The following is a 13,761-nucleotide window of genomic DNA, read 5'->3' as shown; positions in this document are numbered from 1 at the left end:
TTTTTATTGGAATATTAATGCTATAAATTAACTTGATAAGACTTCACATCTTTATGATGTTGAGTCTTTTAAAGAATGTTGTAAGTTTTTCCAAATGTTAAAAGCCTCCTGTGTGACTTTAAAAATGCTCTGAAGTTTTCTTCATATAGGGCCTGCACATTGCCTTTTTAAAGCTTATTCCTGCTTAGTCTTTTATTGTTGTTGTTAGAGCACATATTTTTCTTCCACTAAATATTTTATACATATTATGTTTTTATACATAAATATTTATGTACAAATATTTTTTATACATAAATATTTTTTAACACCATCATACAGTAAAATTCACTTTCCCTTTTGGTGCACAGTTCTAGAAAGTTAAATGCTTGGATAGCCCATGTAACCATCAGGATACAGAAAAGGTACATCACTTCCAAAAGCTCCCTCATACTATCTTTTTATGTCCTCTCATCACTTCAACCTCTGGCAAACACTGATTTGTTCTCCACTGCTATCGTGATTTGTTGAGAATTTCCCATAGATGTAATCATACAGAATACAATCTTTTAAGACTGACTTCTTTAATTCAGTATGATGCTATTGAGACTCATTCAAATTGTATCATGGCTCAACTACTTTAACTGCTGAGTAGTGTTCCACTGTATGGATATACCATAGTTTATTTACCTGTTTATCCACTGATAGACATTTGAATTTGTTTTTACTTTTCAGCACTTATGAACAGAGCTGCTAGACAACATTCATGTGCAGGTTTTTGTGTGAATATATGATTTTCATTCTTTAGAGTAATGAAAGTAATGAATGTTTCTTTAGAGAGGGATGAATGGGATATAATTTTCTAAGAAACTGCCAACTATTGTACAGAGTGGCTGTGCCATTTTGTATTTCCACAAACAAAGAACAAGAGTTCCAGATGCTCTGAATCCTTGTCAGCACTTGATATTGTCAGTATTTTTGATTTTATCCATTCTAACAGATGTGTAATGGTATCACAATGGTTTTATTACATTTCCCTAAGGACGTTGAGCTTCTTTTCAGGAGTTTATTTGCTATCTTTACATATCTTCTTTGGTGAAGCATCTGTTCAGATTCTTTCCCATTTTTTTTAGAAAAAGGTAAACTTTATTCTGTAAAAGATTTGCATTTATAGAAAAATTACAAAAATAATATTGAGAGTTCTTGCTAACCCTCCACACAGTATATTTTATTTTTAATATCAAACATTATCATGGTACATTTATTACTACTAATAAACCAAATTTAAACATTACAATGAGCTTCCCTGGTGGCTCAGACGGTAAAGCATCTGCCTACAATGCGGGAGACCTGGGTTCAATTTCTGGGTCGGGAAGATCTCCTGGAGAAGGAAATGGCAACCCACTCTAGTATTCTTGCCTGGAAAACCCCATGGATGGAGGAACCTGGTAGGCTAGAGTCCATGGGGTAGCAAAGAGTTGGACGCGACTGAGCGACTTCACACACAAACATTACAATGAACTAAAGCCCTTATTTTATTAATTTCCATAATTTTTACTTAATATTCCAGGACATCATCCAGGACACCAACTACATTTGGTTGTCATGCCCTTTAGGTCCCCCTAGATTGTTTCTCTGACTTTTCTTATTTGTAATAACCTTGTCAGCTTGGAAAGGACCGGTCAAATATTTTTGTACAATGTTCCTCAATTTAGTTTGCCTGATGGTTAAACAGAAGTTATGGGTTTTTGATGGCTTTGTCCATTTCTAATAGGATTTTTTAACTTATTGCTGTGTTCTGACAGTTCTTCATGCATTACAGATACAAGCCCTTTTTTAGATATGTGATTTGCAAATATATTTTTCCCTGTCTGCAACTTTTCATTCTTTTAACAATGACTTTCATAAAACAAAAATTTTTAAATCTGATTAAGTTCAATTTATAAATTTTTCTTTCACAGGTACTGTTTTGGGGTTCACATCTAAGAACGTCTCAATAACCCAAGGTCATAAAGATTTTCTCTTGTTTTATTCTAAAAGATTTATAGTTTTATATTTCAAGTTTATAACAATTAGAGTTAACTCGCATCAAGTGAAAAGTTTAGGCTGAAGTGCACTCTTTTCAATATAGATGAGCAGTTGTTTCAATATATTTATTGAAAAGGAGACTTGGTTCCACTGAATTACTTTTGCATAGTTATCAAAAAGTCAGATGATCATTTTTCTATTTCTGAATTCTGTCTTCTGTTTCATTGATACATGTGTTTATCCCTTCACTAATTCCACACTGACTTCATTACTATAACTATATAGTAATTCTTAAACTGAGTGTTAAGCCTTATGCAACTTTACTCTTATTTTTCAAAAAATTTTTAGTTGTTTTAGCTCCTTGGCCTTTCCATATAAATTTTAAAATCAGTGAGTATGTCTAGAAAAAATCCTGCTGGCATTTGGATTGATACTGCATTAAATCTACGTATCAATTTGGGAAGACATCTTTATTATGTGGAGATTTCTAATCCAAGAACACAGTATATTTTTTCAATTGTTTAGGTTTTAATTTTATCATCATTTTGTAGTTTTTAGCATATAGATTGTGCACATTTTGTTAGATTTATACTTCTGTATCAATACTTCTATCATTTTTTGAGTTATTATAAATGAAATTGTTTGTTAAAAATTTGGTATCTAATACATATTGCTAGTATGTTGAAATACAACTGACTTTTGTATTTTGACCTTCTTCCTGCAACATTGCTAAATTCATTAGTTCTAGGAATTTTTTTGATTCTGTGGAATTTGCTATATAGAGAATCATTTCATCTGACAACAGGCACTGTATAATTCCCTCCTTTCCAGTCTGCCTGTATTTTATTTCTTTTTCTCAGTATACTGCACTTATTGCTAAGTCTCCAATTCTTATGTTGAATAGGAGGTAAGACCAGACATTCTTACCTTGATCCTGATCTTACAAGGGAAGAATTTTGCTTTTCACCACTAAGTATGATGGTGGCTTTTCGGTAGATGTCTTTTATAAGGTTGACAAAAATCACATCTTTTCTTAACTTTCTGACTTTAAAAATAATGAATGGGTGTTGTACTTAGTCAAATGCTATCTTTGCATCCATTTACATGATCATGTGCTCTTTTATTCTTTCAATTTTTTACATGAATCACATTTTCAACACCAAACCATTCAGCACTGAATTTCTGATATAAAGCCCAACTGGTCATCTATATTATTTTTTTATGAATTGCCTGATTAATTCTGACAATATTTTGTTGAGATGCTTTTATGTTCATTAGGGACATTGCTCTGTAATTTCTTCTCCTCCTTTTACTCCTACTTCCCCCCACCTTTCCTCAACTTTTTCTTCTTTTCCCTTTCTCCTCACCCCTCCTTCTTCTCTTTGTCAGGTTTGGTATGAAGATAATTTTAGCCTCAAAAAATGAGTTACAAAGAGTTCTTTCCTCTGTTATTTCTGGAAGATGTCATATATAGTTGGTGGTATTTCTTCATTAAATGTTTAACAGAATTTTCCAGTAGAAACATCTGGGCCTGAAGAATTTTTTCCAATAGTTCTTAGCAACAAATTCAATTTTTTCAATAGTTATGGGACTATCAAGATATCTACTTCATCTGGTGAATTTTATTAGTTTGAGGTTTTTGAAAACTGGTCAGTTACTTTTGTTTTCTAATGTACATATAATTAATATTCTCTTATTATTCTGTTAATGTCTGCACAGTCTTTAGTGATATCCTTTTTTATACTTGATAATAATAACCTGTACCTGCCATCTTTTTTCTTAGTCAGTTTTGCTTCATGTTTATCAATTTTGATCTTATCAAAGATCCAGATTTTTGTTTCACTGATTTTCTCTATTGGTTTTCCATTTTTAATTTCATTGACTTCTGTTTATTATTTATTTCTTTTCTCCTTGATCCATGCTCTATTCATTTACTTAAAAATCTTTTCTAATATCTGTTGAGGCTTTCTCTTTGACTCATGGACTATTAAGAATTGTGCTGTTCAATATCCAAGTGTTCGGAGATTTCCCTTACATGTTTCTGTTGTTAACTGTTTAATTCCATGATGGTCAGAAAATATATTTGTATGGTTTCAATTAAACTTAAGGTTGTTACATGACCCAGGATATGGTCCACCTTGATGAATGTGCCATACACACTTGAAAGCATGACTGTTCTGTTGTTTTGGGGTATACTGTTCTGTAAATGGCAATTAGATACAGACAGTTAATGTTTTTCTTTTGGTTTACCTTATTTGTGACCTAGTCAGCCTCTTGAATTTACAGGTCTATGTCTTCTGATAAATTTGGGATGTTTTCAACTACCGCTTTTTCAAATGCTTGTTTACTGCTGTACTCTTTCTCCTATCCTTTTGGGACTCTGAATGATATGTATAGTAGAACTTCCGTTGTCCATAGGTCCTTGAGGTTTTGTTTATTTGTTTATCAATCTTTTTTTTATTTTTTCTCTGTATTGCACAGATTGGATAATTTCTATTGCTCTTCCATCTTTAAGTTAACTGATTTTTCCTTTGTCTCCATTCTGTTATTGATTCCATTCAGTGAGATTTTAATTTTGGTCATTGTACAATTTGGTTCTAAAATTTTGTTTCTTGATTATACCTTCTGTTTCTTTCATGATGCTTTATATTTTAACGTTTATTTCAACAATGTTCACAACAGTTCTTTTAAGCTCTTGTAGCTGTTTTGAAGTCTTTGTCATCTAATCTCAATATCCATTTCATCTTATTGTTAGTATCTAGTTACTAATATTTTCCATACAGGATGAGATCCACATAGTTCTTTGTCTGCCTAGTAATTTTGACAATAGTATTCAAATAATATTATTTCTATTTCGAGACCTGTAGTACTCAAAGATTCCACAAATATTTATGTAATGAGGGAAAAAACAGCCAAAGTCTGTTTTTGTGATGATTTACTAAGAATTCTTTTTTGGAAGATTATAGTTCAACAACTGACACTGAAACAATGTTATATTATTTATCAGGACTCTTAATAAAATAGTACTGAAAAGACTGAATTCTCAAAACTAACTACCTAAGACTTCAGTTTTTGTTTTAGTTTTATATTAGGTACAGAATAATCTGAAATCAGTCAATTAATATCATACAATATTTCTCATTGTCAAATATAATTATTTTTTTCTTCTATTGGTACATTATTAGTGTTTAACATGGCACCACATACCTAAGTAAAGAAAAAATGAAATTCTCCTATTTGCAGAGAAGAAAAAATATGGATTTTTCTTCCTCACATACAAAAAACTACCAATTCTTCCCTTGTTAAGAGTGATAAGGAGCAGGAAGAATACATAAGGTGTGAGTGATTCCTCAATTAATTTTGCTAACACAGTACTTCCGCTGCTTCTGAACAGTTAGAAAATGATACAAGGAACAAAATAAGCTTTGTGTGACCAAAAGCCCTCCATTAATTTTAGTAGGACAATGGTGACAATACTTTAGGGGTAGAAAGGTCTTCTACCTCCCCAAATTTTTAAAAAAAAGAAACTAAAAACAAGCAAATAATCAAAAGAAGAGACAAAATGGAAGGAGGAGGAAATGAAGGAAGGAAGGAAGCAAAGCTGCCTCCCGTAGACACAAGCAGGTCTTTCAGTGGAGTTAGAAATATCTTGACATTTATTGTGTTCATGGTCTTTTGATTACACAGTAAGATTCATGTTCCTGTTCTGCCACTTACCAACTATGCACCTTGGACCGCTTGCTCAACTGTGATATAGGGGTTATGATACCTCCCCTGCAGTTGTTCTGCATTTTACAATCTATGTTGAAGATTGGAACCAAATATACTGCCTAGGACAAAGTTGGCAATAAGTAATGATAGATTTCCTTCTTTTCCTCCTTCCAAGAAAGTAACTCTGTTTATTCTCAAACAAAAGTCATCACATTTAAAACTGCTCCAAGGAAGAATTTCCAAATTTCCGTAGTAACTCATTTCAGTAAATTAAAAAACTCACAAAATCTAAGTGTATGGGACTAATGTGTATTTCATGGGGCTTTGATACTGACCAAAGTACCTCCTCTTAACAGCAAACCTGATATTACAGTAATATTTAAATGTAAGATAAGATGAAAACAGCTCAAACAATAAAAAATATCTAGATAAATCTGAACTAATTGACATTTTTGGGATGATGACACTGATGAGATTTCAAAATTAAAGTAATATATCTGGCAAATTCATTATTAAGAGAACATTAACCTTATTAAGTATTAACACTTTACAACTTAATGAAGTTATGAAGTATATTCTTTCTATATATACCCAAGGAAAAAACATAATTTTCATTGTAGGATTTACAATAAAATTAGGAGCTTTTGCTTGAGAAAATTCATTTAGACAGTGGACTAAATTTTCTTTTCTTAAAAAAAGAAAAAGTAATGTACTTACTTCTAAGATTATGAAGTAGCATATCTAGTAAAGTCATAAATTTTGAATATTGAATAACAGAGAAGTCCATTCCTTTTGCCCACAAAAATCCAGATACATAATAATCTAGTAGACTGGCTTCCTTTAAACAGGTTTGAAGATTTTTGAAATTCAAAAACTTTTCTAGTTTCCTGTAACAAGAAAAATCCAGATATTAAAATTGATTAAACACTGACAGTTCCTTTTCTAAGTTTTGAAAACAGATACTATTCTTGAATGAAGATTCTATAATGCTCATAATCGAAAAAATCTATGATTATATCAACATCCTAAATTCAAAACAGCATTCAAAAGAGAGAGCACATGAAAATTCTTATTATTCTTTTTTTTCCACTTCCTCTTTCTTCTTCTTCTAAATTTCTCTCCTCTCCTCTTTTTTTTTAATTGGAGGAAAACTGCTTTCCAATGTTGTGTTGGTTTCTGCCATAGAATATGTGAATCAGCCATAATTATACATATATCTTCTCTCTTGAGCCTCCCTTCCCTTCTCTCATACCACCCCTGTAGGTCATCACAGAGCATCAGGCTGGGCTCCCTGTGTTATACAGCAACTTCTCACCAGCTGCTCATATGTTGATGCTACTTTCTCCACTCATCCCACTCTTTCTCTCCCTTTCCCACCATGTTTACAAGTCCATTCTCTACATCTGCGTCTCCATTCCTTCCCTGCAAGTAGGTTCATTGATACTGTTTTTCTAGATTCCTTATATATGGGTTAATATATTAATTTGTTTTTCTCTTTCTGATTTACTTCACTCTGTAGGCTGTAGGTTCACCCACCTCACTAGAACTGACTCAAATTCATTTTTTATAGCTGGGTACTATTCCATTGTATATACATACCACATCTTCTTTATCCATTCATCAGTCGATGGACATCTAGGTTGCTTCCAGGTCCTGGCTATTGTAAATAGTGCTGCAATGAACACTGCAGTACATACGCCTTTTAGGACTGTTTTATCAGGGAATATGCCCAGTAGTGGGGCTGCTGGGTCATATGGTATATTTAGTCCTAGTTTTTTTAAGGAATCTCTGTACTTTTCTTCATAATGGCTATATCAGTTTACATTCCCACCAACAGTTGTTGGGAGGTTCCTTTTTCTCTTATTTATCTCTGAAGTAAAATGTCGTAACTTTTTATTTTCTTTCAAATTCAATGTCTTTTTCCATTTATACAATCAAGTTTCTTTTACTTCTAGCAGTGTTCTGGAACTGGATTGTTAAATATTTATTGTTTTCTTTTTTAAGAATTCCAATTATGTATGTTTTACTCATTTTTTCTAATACTGTAATTTTATCTTCAAAAATTTTTAAATCAATTTCCTTTTCATTTTATATGCTTTTCTCATTACTGTCTTCTATGTCCCTTGTATTTTCAGCATTGTTAATTCTCCCTTGGGCTACTTATAAATTTCACTTCTGTGAGATCGCTCCTTCTCTACTTTTTTAAAAAAAAAGTTTCATCACCTTTTATTTCTTTTTATCTCTACCTTGATTTTTTTTGTATCTTTGTCTTATGTTCTTGTGATTACTTCACAAGAGTTCTTATTCTTAATTCATGATAAATATTTGAGCTTTTTTTTTGTCTGTTCATGGACATATTTTTCTCGTGTACTTCCTTTGCCTGACATTTCTTTTTCCTATTCTTCATTTTTATCCTCGCAATGTCTTTGTATGTATACTCCTAGTTTAATGCTCAAACCTGGTCATATTACAAGCTATTTTCTATATGAAATAAGTTTATGTCAATTATTTTACTTTTTAGGCTTTATTCAATTAGTGGGAAAAATGAAAGATGTACAATAAGTTGTCCTTATACCACATAAATAATCTATTTCTTATAGATATAGGATCTGCTCCACACCTTATAATATAGTCCTGCTGTTGCAAACAAGTGTTCTTGGAATGGCACTTCAGGGTTTTCACTTCACCTGGGACAATAAGTATATTTTTAAACTCATTCTCAGATCTTCAACTATGTGATCTTCCTTGTACTTTTCCCCACACTTCTGCTAGATCTACCATGTTTCTGGCTAGATCTACCATGTTTCTGGCAGTAATACTCACATTTTGCAGTCTGGACTTTCATTCTCCTTGTTAGTACAGAGATGGAATTGGTATTTCCTTGATGCTTATATGTGATTTCTGAGGGAGAAAGAGAGTGTGTGTATGTGTCTGTGTGACAACTTTATACAGCTATTGAAAAAAAAGATAGCCCTTATTATTTATAATATTGAAATAAATTATATGATCAGAATAATGAATACAGCAAGATTAAACAAGTTTGGGAAAAAATAAAACTGATGTTATGTTTAACACACTCTCATCCAACTCAGAAACATTTACAGTGGTATCTGAGTAGACCCCAATCCCCAAAGTGAGATCTGAGTCTTTTCACAGTAATCATAGCTCCCTTCTCATAATGCTATATAATGCCTTTCTGTATATGGCATTCTTTATAATTATTGACCTACAGTGGGTACTGTCCTAAATTGTTCTAGTTAATGCATAACTAAAGGTAAGGTTAATTTTCTTCTGTGGAACAAAAATCAAAAGCATAAATAAGTAGCTTTGACTGCTACTGGCAGCTGTTTTAGAAAAATCAGTCCCAAGATTAAGCCTTACTTCCTGATAATTTTGAGGACTTGAGTCAACCAACACTGTCGTCACTCTCTCTCTCAATGTCCCATTATGTGATAGTTTACATACACAAATATGTGTCAGTTCAGTTCAGTCACTCAGTCGTGTCCGACTCTTTGCAATCCCATGAACTGCAGCACGCCAGGCCTCCCTGTCCATCACCAACTCCCAGAGTTCACTCAGACTCATGTCCATCGAGTCAGTGATGCCATCCAGCCTTCTCATATGTGTACATGTGCATAAACTTTATTTTTAAGACAATACAATCAGTATGTTACAAGAAAATAAAAGCATGCACAACTGATACATTTTGTCAAGCAGAGAAATTAAATGATAGATGCAGAAAAGAACGGGCAGGCACTCTGGGGAGGGAGGTTATCTTACTAGCCAGCCATCTTGCATTTGCATTGGATCTCAGTCAGAAAGATTCATTTTTCAATGTTTATAGTACCACTTAGTCTTAGGTGAAAAGCAGTAAGAAAACTTCTATAGTAGTAAAAACTTGTGGTATTTTACTAGAATCAATAAACAGGCCAAGAAACAGGTAGAAAACAAAGAAACAGACCAAATATATAAGAAAACAGGAATATGAGAGGTAATATTTCAAAATCAGTAAGGGAAGTACGAATTGTTCAAGAATGATGCTAGTTTATTCCAACAGAAATTAAAAAGTTAAAAAAAAGATGCTGGCAGCACTAGCTAGCCACATAGAAAATAAAACAATACTTTAACCAATACATGGATTAACTAAAACAAACCCAGTAGCATTTTATTCTGAATTATATCCTTAAAGCTTTGGTTTTTGGGGGGAAGAGGGGAAATTTACAATAACAGTGTATTTGTTTAAGAAACAGTTTTTGAACAGCAACTTTTCTTATTTTCCTTGCTATCAAAGCTTTTATTTTATGAAGTTTAATTACTTCTCTGATTCACTATGCTGGATATATACTCTAACATCTAATTGCTATAATCTGCATTTTGAATGTTTTCATAAATTTTTTTTCATTACTGACTTTATTTTCAGCAAGATACGGGATTTATTCTTTTTTTCCTTTATTTTTTATTGAAGGATAATTGCTTTACAGAATTTTGTTGTTTTCTGTCAAGTCTCAACATGAATCAGCCGTAGGTATACATATGTCCCCTCTCTTTTGAACCTCATTCCCATCTCCCTCCCCATCCCACCCCTCTAGATGGATACAGAGCCCCTGTTTGAGTTTCCTGAAGCATATAACAAATTCCCCTTGGCTATCTATTTTACATATGGTAATGTAAGTTTCCATGTTACTCTCTCCATATATCTCACCCTCTCCTCCCCCTCCCCATGTCCTTAAGTCTATTCTCTATGTCTGTTTCTCCACTGCTGCTCTGCAAATAAATTATTCAGTATCATTTTTCTAGATTCCGTATATATGCATTAGAATAGGATATTTATCATTCTCTTTCTGACTCACTTCACTCGGCATAATAGGTTCTAGGTTAATCCTTCTTGTCAGAACTGACTCAAATGTGTTCCTTTTTATGGCTGAGTAATATTCCATTGTGTATATATACCACAACTTCTTTATCCATTCATCTGTCGAAGGACATCGAGGTTGCTTCCATATTCTACCTATTGTAAATAGTGCTGCAATGAACAATGCAATATATGTATCTTTTAAAATTTTGATTTCATCAAGGTATATGCCCAGAAGTGAGATTGCTAGGTCATATCGTGGTTTTATTCCTAGTTTTCTAAGGAATCTGAACACCGTTGTCCATAGTGGCTGTATCAGTTTACATTCCCACCAACAGTGCAAGAGCATTCCCTTTTCTCCACACCCTCTCCAGGATTTATTGTTTGTAGACTTTTTGATGATGGCCATTCTGACCAGTGTGAGGTGATATCTCATTGTAATTTTGATTTGCATTTCTCTAATAATGAGTGATGTTTAGCATCTTTTCATGTGTTTATTAGCCATCTGTATGTCTTCTTTGTATGTTTAAGTCCTTTTCCCACTTTTTGATTGGGTTGTTTGTTTTTCTGGCACTGAGTTGTATGAGCTGCTTTTATATTTTGGAAATTAATCCATTGTTAATTGTTTCATTTGCTATCATTTTCTCCTATTCTGAGGGTTGTCTTTTCACCTTGCTTAGAGTTTCCTTTGCTATGCAAAAGCTTTTAAGTTTCATCAGGTCCTACTTGTTTACTTTTGTTTTTATTTCAGTTACTCTAGGAGGTAAGGTTGAAGAAACTAAAGTTGAATGGTTCTACAAAGACCTACAAGACCTTCTAGAACTAACACCAAAAAAAGATCCTTTTCATTATAGGGGACTGGAATGCAAAAGTAGGAAATCAAGAGATACCGGGAGTAACAGGCAAATTTGACCTTGGAGTACAAAACGAAGCAGGGCAAAGGCTAACAGTTATACCAAGAGAACGCACTGGTCATAGCAAACACCCTCTTCCAACAACACAAGAGAAGACTCTACATATGGACATCACCAGATGGTCAATACCAAAACAGATTGACTATATTCTTTGCAGCAAAAGATGCAGAAGCTCTATACAGTCAGTGAAAACAAGACTGGGAGCTGACTATGGCTCGGATCATGAACTCCATATCAACAAATTCAGACTTAAAATGAAGAAAGTAGGGAAAACCACTAACCATTCAGGAATGACATAAATCAAATCCCCTACAATTATACACTGAAAGTGACAAACAAATTCAAAGATTAGATCTGGTAGACAGAGTACCAGAAGAACTATGGACAAAGGTTCATGACATTGTACAGGAGGCTGTGATCAAGACCATCCTGAAGAAAAAGAAATGTAAAAAGGCAAAATGGTAGTCCAAGGAGGCCTGACAAATAGCTGAGAAAAGAAAAGATGCGAAAGGCAAAGGAGAAAAGAAAAGATATACCCATTTGAATGCAGAGTTCCAAAGAATAGCAAGGAAAGATAAGAAAGCCTGCCTCGCTGATTAATGCAAAGAAGTAGAGGAAAACAATAGAATGTGAAAGACTAGAGATGTCTCAAAAAAATTAGAGATACCAAGGGAACATTTCATGCAAAGATGGGCATAATAAAGGAAAGAAATTTTATGGACCTAACAGAAGCAAAGATATTATATTAAGAAGAGGTGGCAAGAATACACAGAAGAACTATACAGAAAAGATCTTCATGACCCAGATAACAGCGATGGTGTAATCACTCACCTAGAGCCAGACATCATGGAATGAGAAGTCAAGTGGACCTTAGGAAATATCACTACGAACAAAGCTAGTGGAGGTGATGGAATTCCGGTTGAGCTATTTCAAATCCTGAAAGATGATGCTGTGAAAGTGCTCACTCAGTATGCCAGCAAATCTGAAAACTCAGCAGTGGTCACAGGACTGGAATGGGTCAATTTTCATTTCAACCCAAGTAAGGCAATGCCAAAGAAGGTTCAAACTACCATACAATTGCACTCATCTCACAAGCTAGTAATGTAATGTTCAAAATTCTCCAAACCAGGCTTCAACAGTATGTGAACCATGAACTTCCAGATGTACAAGCTGGATTTAGAAACGGCAGTGGAACCAGAGATCAATTTGCCAACATCCACTGGATCACAGAAAAAGCAAGAGAATTCCAGAAAAAATATCTACTTCTGCTTTATTGACTACACCAAAACGTTGGAGTGTGTGGATCACAATGAACTGTGGAAAATTCTTAAAAGAGATGGGAACACCAGACCACTGGACCTGCCTCCTGATAAATCTGGATGGAGGTCAAGAAGAAACAGTTAGAACTGGACATGGAACAACAGACAGGTTCCAATAGGGAAAGGAGTACATCAAGGCTGTATATTGTCACCCTGCTTATTTAACTTATATGCAGAGTACATCATGCAAAATGCCAGACTGGATGAAGCACAAGCTGGGATCACGATTGCCAGGAGAAATATCAATAACGTCAGATATGCAGGCAATACCACCCTTATGGCAGAAAGCAAAGAACTAAAGAGCCTCTTGATGAAAGTGAAAGAGGAGAATGAAAAAGTTGGCTTAAAACTCAACATTCAGAAAACGAAGATCATGGCATCTGGTCCCATCACTTCATGCCAAATAGATGGGGAAACAATGGAGACAGTGACAGAGTTTAATTTTGGGGGCTCCAAAATCACTGCAGATGGTGACTTTAGCCATGAAATTAAATGACACTTGCTCCTTGGAAGAAAAGTTATTCCCAACCTAGACAGCATATTAAAAAGGAGAGACATGACTTTGCCAACAAAGGTCTGTCTAGTCAATGCTATGCTTTTTCCAGTAGTCATGTATGGATGTGATATTTGGAGGATAAAGAAAGCTGAGCACTGAAGAATTGATGCTTTTGAACTGTAGTGTTTGAGAAAACTCTTGAGAGTCCCTATCCAACCAGTCCACCCTAAAAGAAATCAGTCCTGAATATTCATTGGAAGGACTGATGCTGAAGCTGAAACTCCAGTACTCTGGCCATCTGATGAGAAGAACTGACTCACTGGAAAAGACCCTGATGCTGGGAAAGATTGAAGGCAGGAGGAGAAGGGGATGACAGAGGATGTGATGGTTAGACGGCATCACTGACTTGATGGGCATAAGTTTAACTAAGCTCTGGGTGCTGGTAATGGACAGGAAAGCCTAGAA

General features: G+C 34.1%; 1 protein-coding gene across 7 annotated transcripts in view; it reads right to left on the bottom strand.

Annotated features, from left to right (window-relative positions):
- CABCOCO1 (ciliary associated calcium binding coiled-coil 1) overlaps positions 1-13,761 on the bottom strand; it is a 171,870-nt gene that overhangs the window by 130,490 nt on the left and 27,619 nt on the right. For 6 of the 7 annotated variants that reach the window (XR_003033053.2, NM_001244348.1, NM_001105618.2 and 3 more), the window contains exon 3: positions 6,433-6,602. Coding sequence is in view for 6 of the 7 variants with exons in the window: in NM_001244348.1 (NP_001231277.1) it covers positions 6,433-6,602 (170 nt within the window). In the remaining variant the exon portion in view is untranslated. Of the gene's footprint in view, positions 1-6,432; positions 6,603-8,538; positions 8,617-13,761 lie in introns of all 7 variants that reach the window. The other variant, XM_059882487.1, reaches the window with a different exon arrangement.

The sequence above is a fragment of the Bos taurus genome, chromosome 28 (assembly GCF_002263795.3).
Source record: "Bos taurus isolate L1 Dominette 01449 registration number 42190680 breed Hereford chromosome 28, ARS-UCD2.0, whole genome shotgun sequence".
Lineage (NCBI taxonomy): Eukaryota > Metazoa > Chordata > Mammalia > Artiodactyla > Bovidae > Bos > Bos taurus.
Note: the sequence above shows the minus strand (reverse complement) of the source record. Positions and strands in the feature narration are given on the sequence as shown.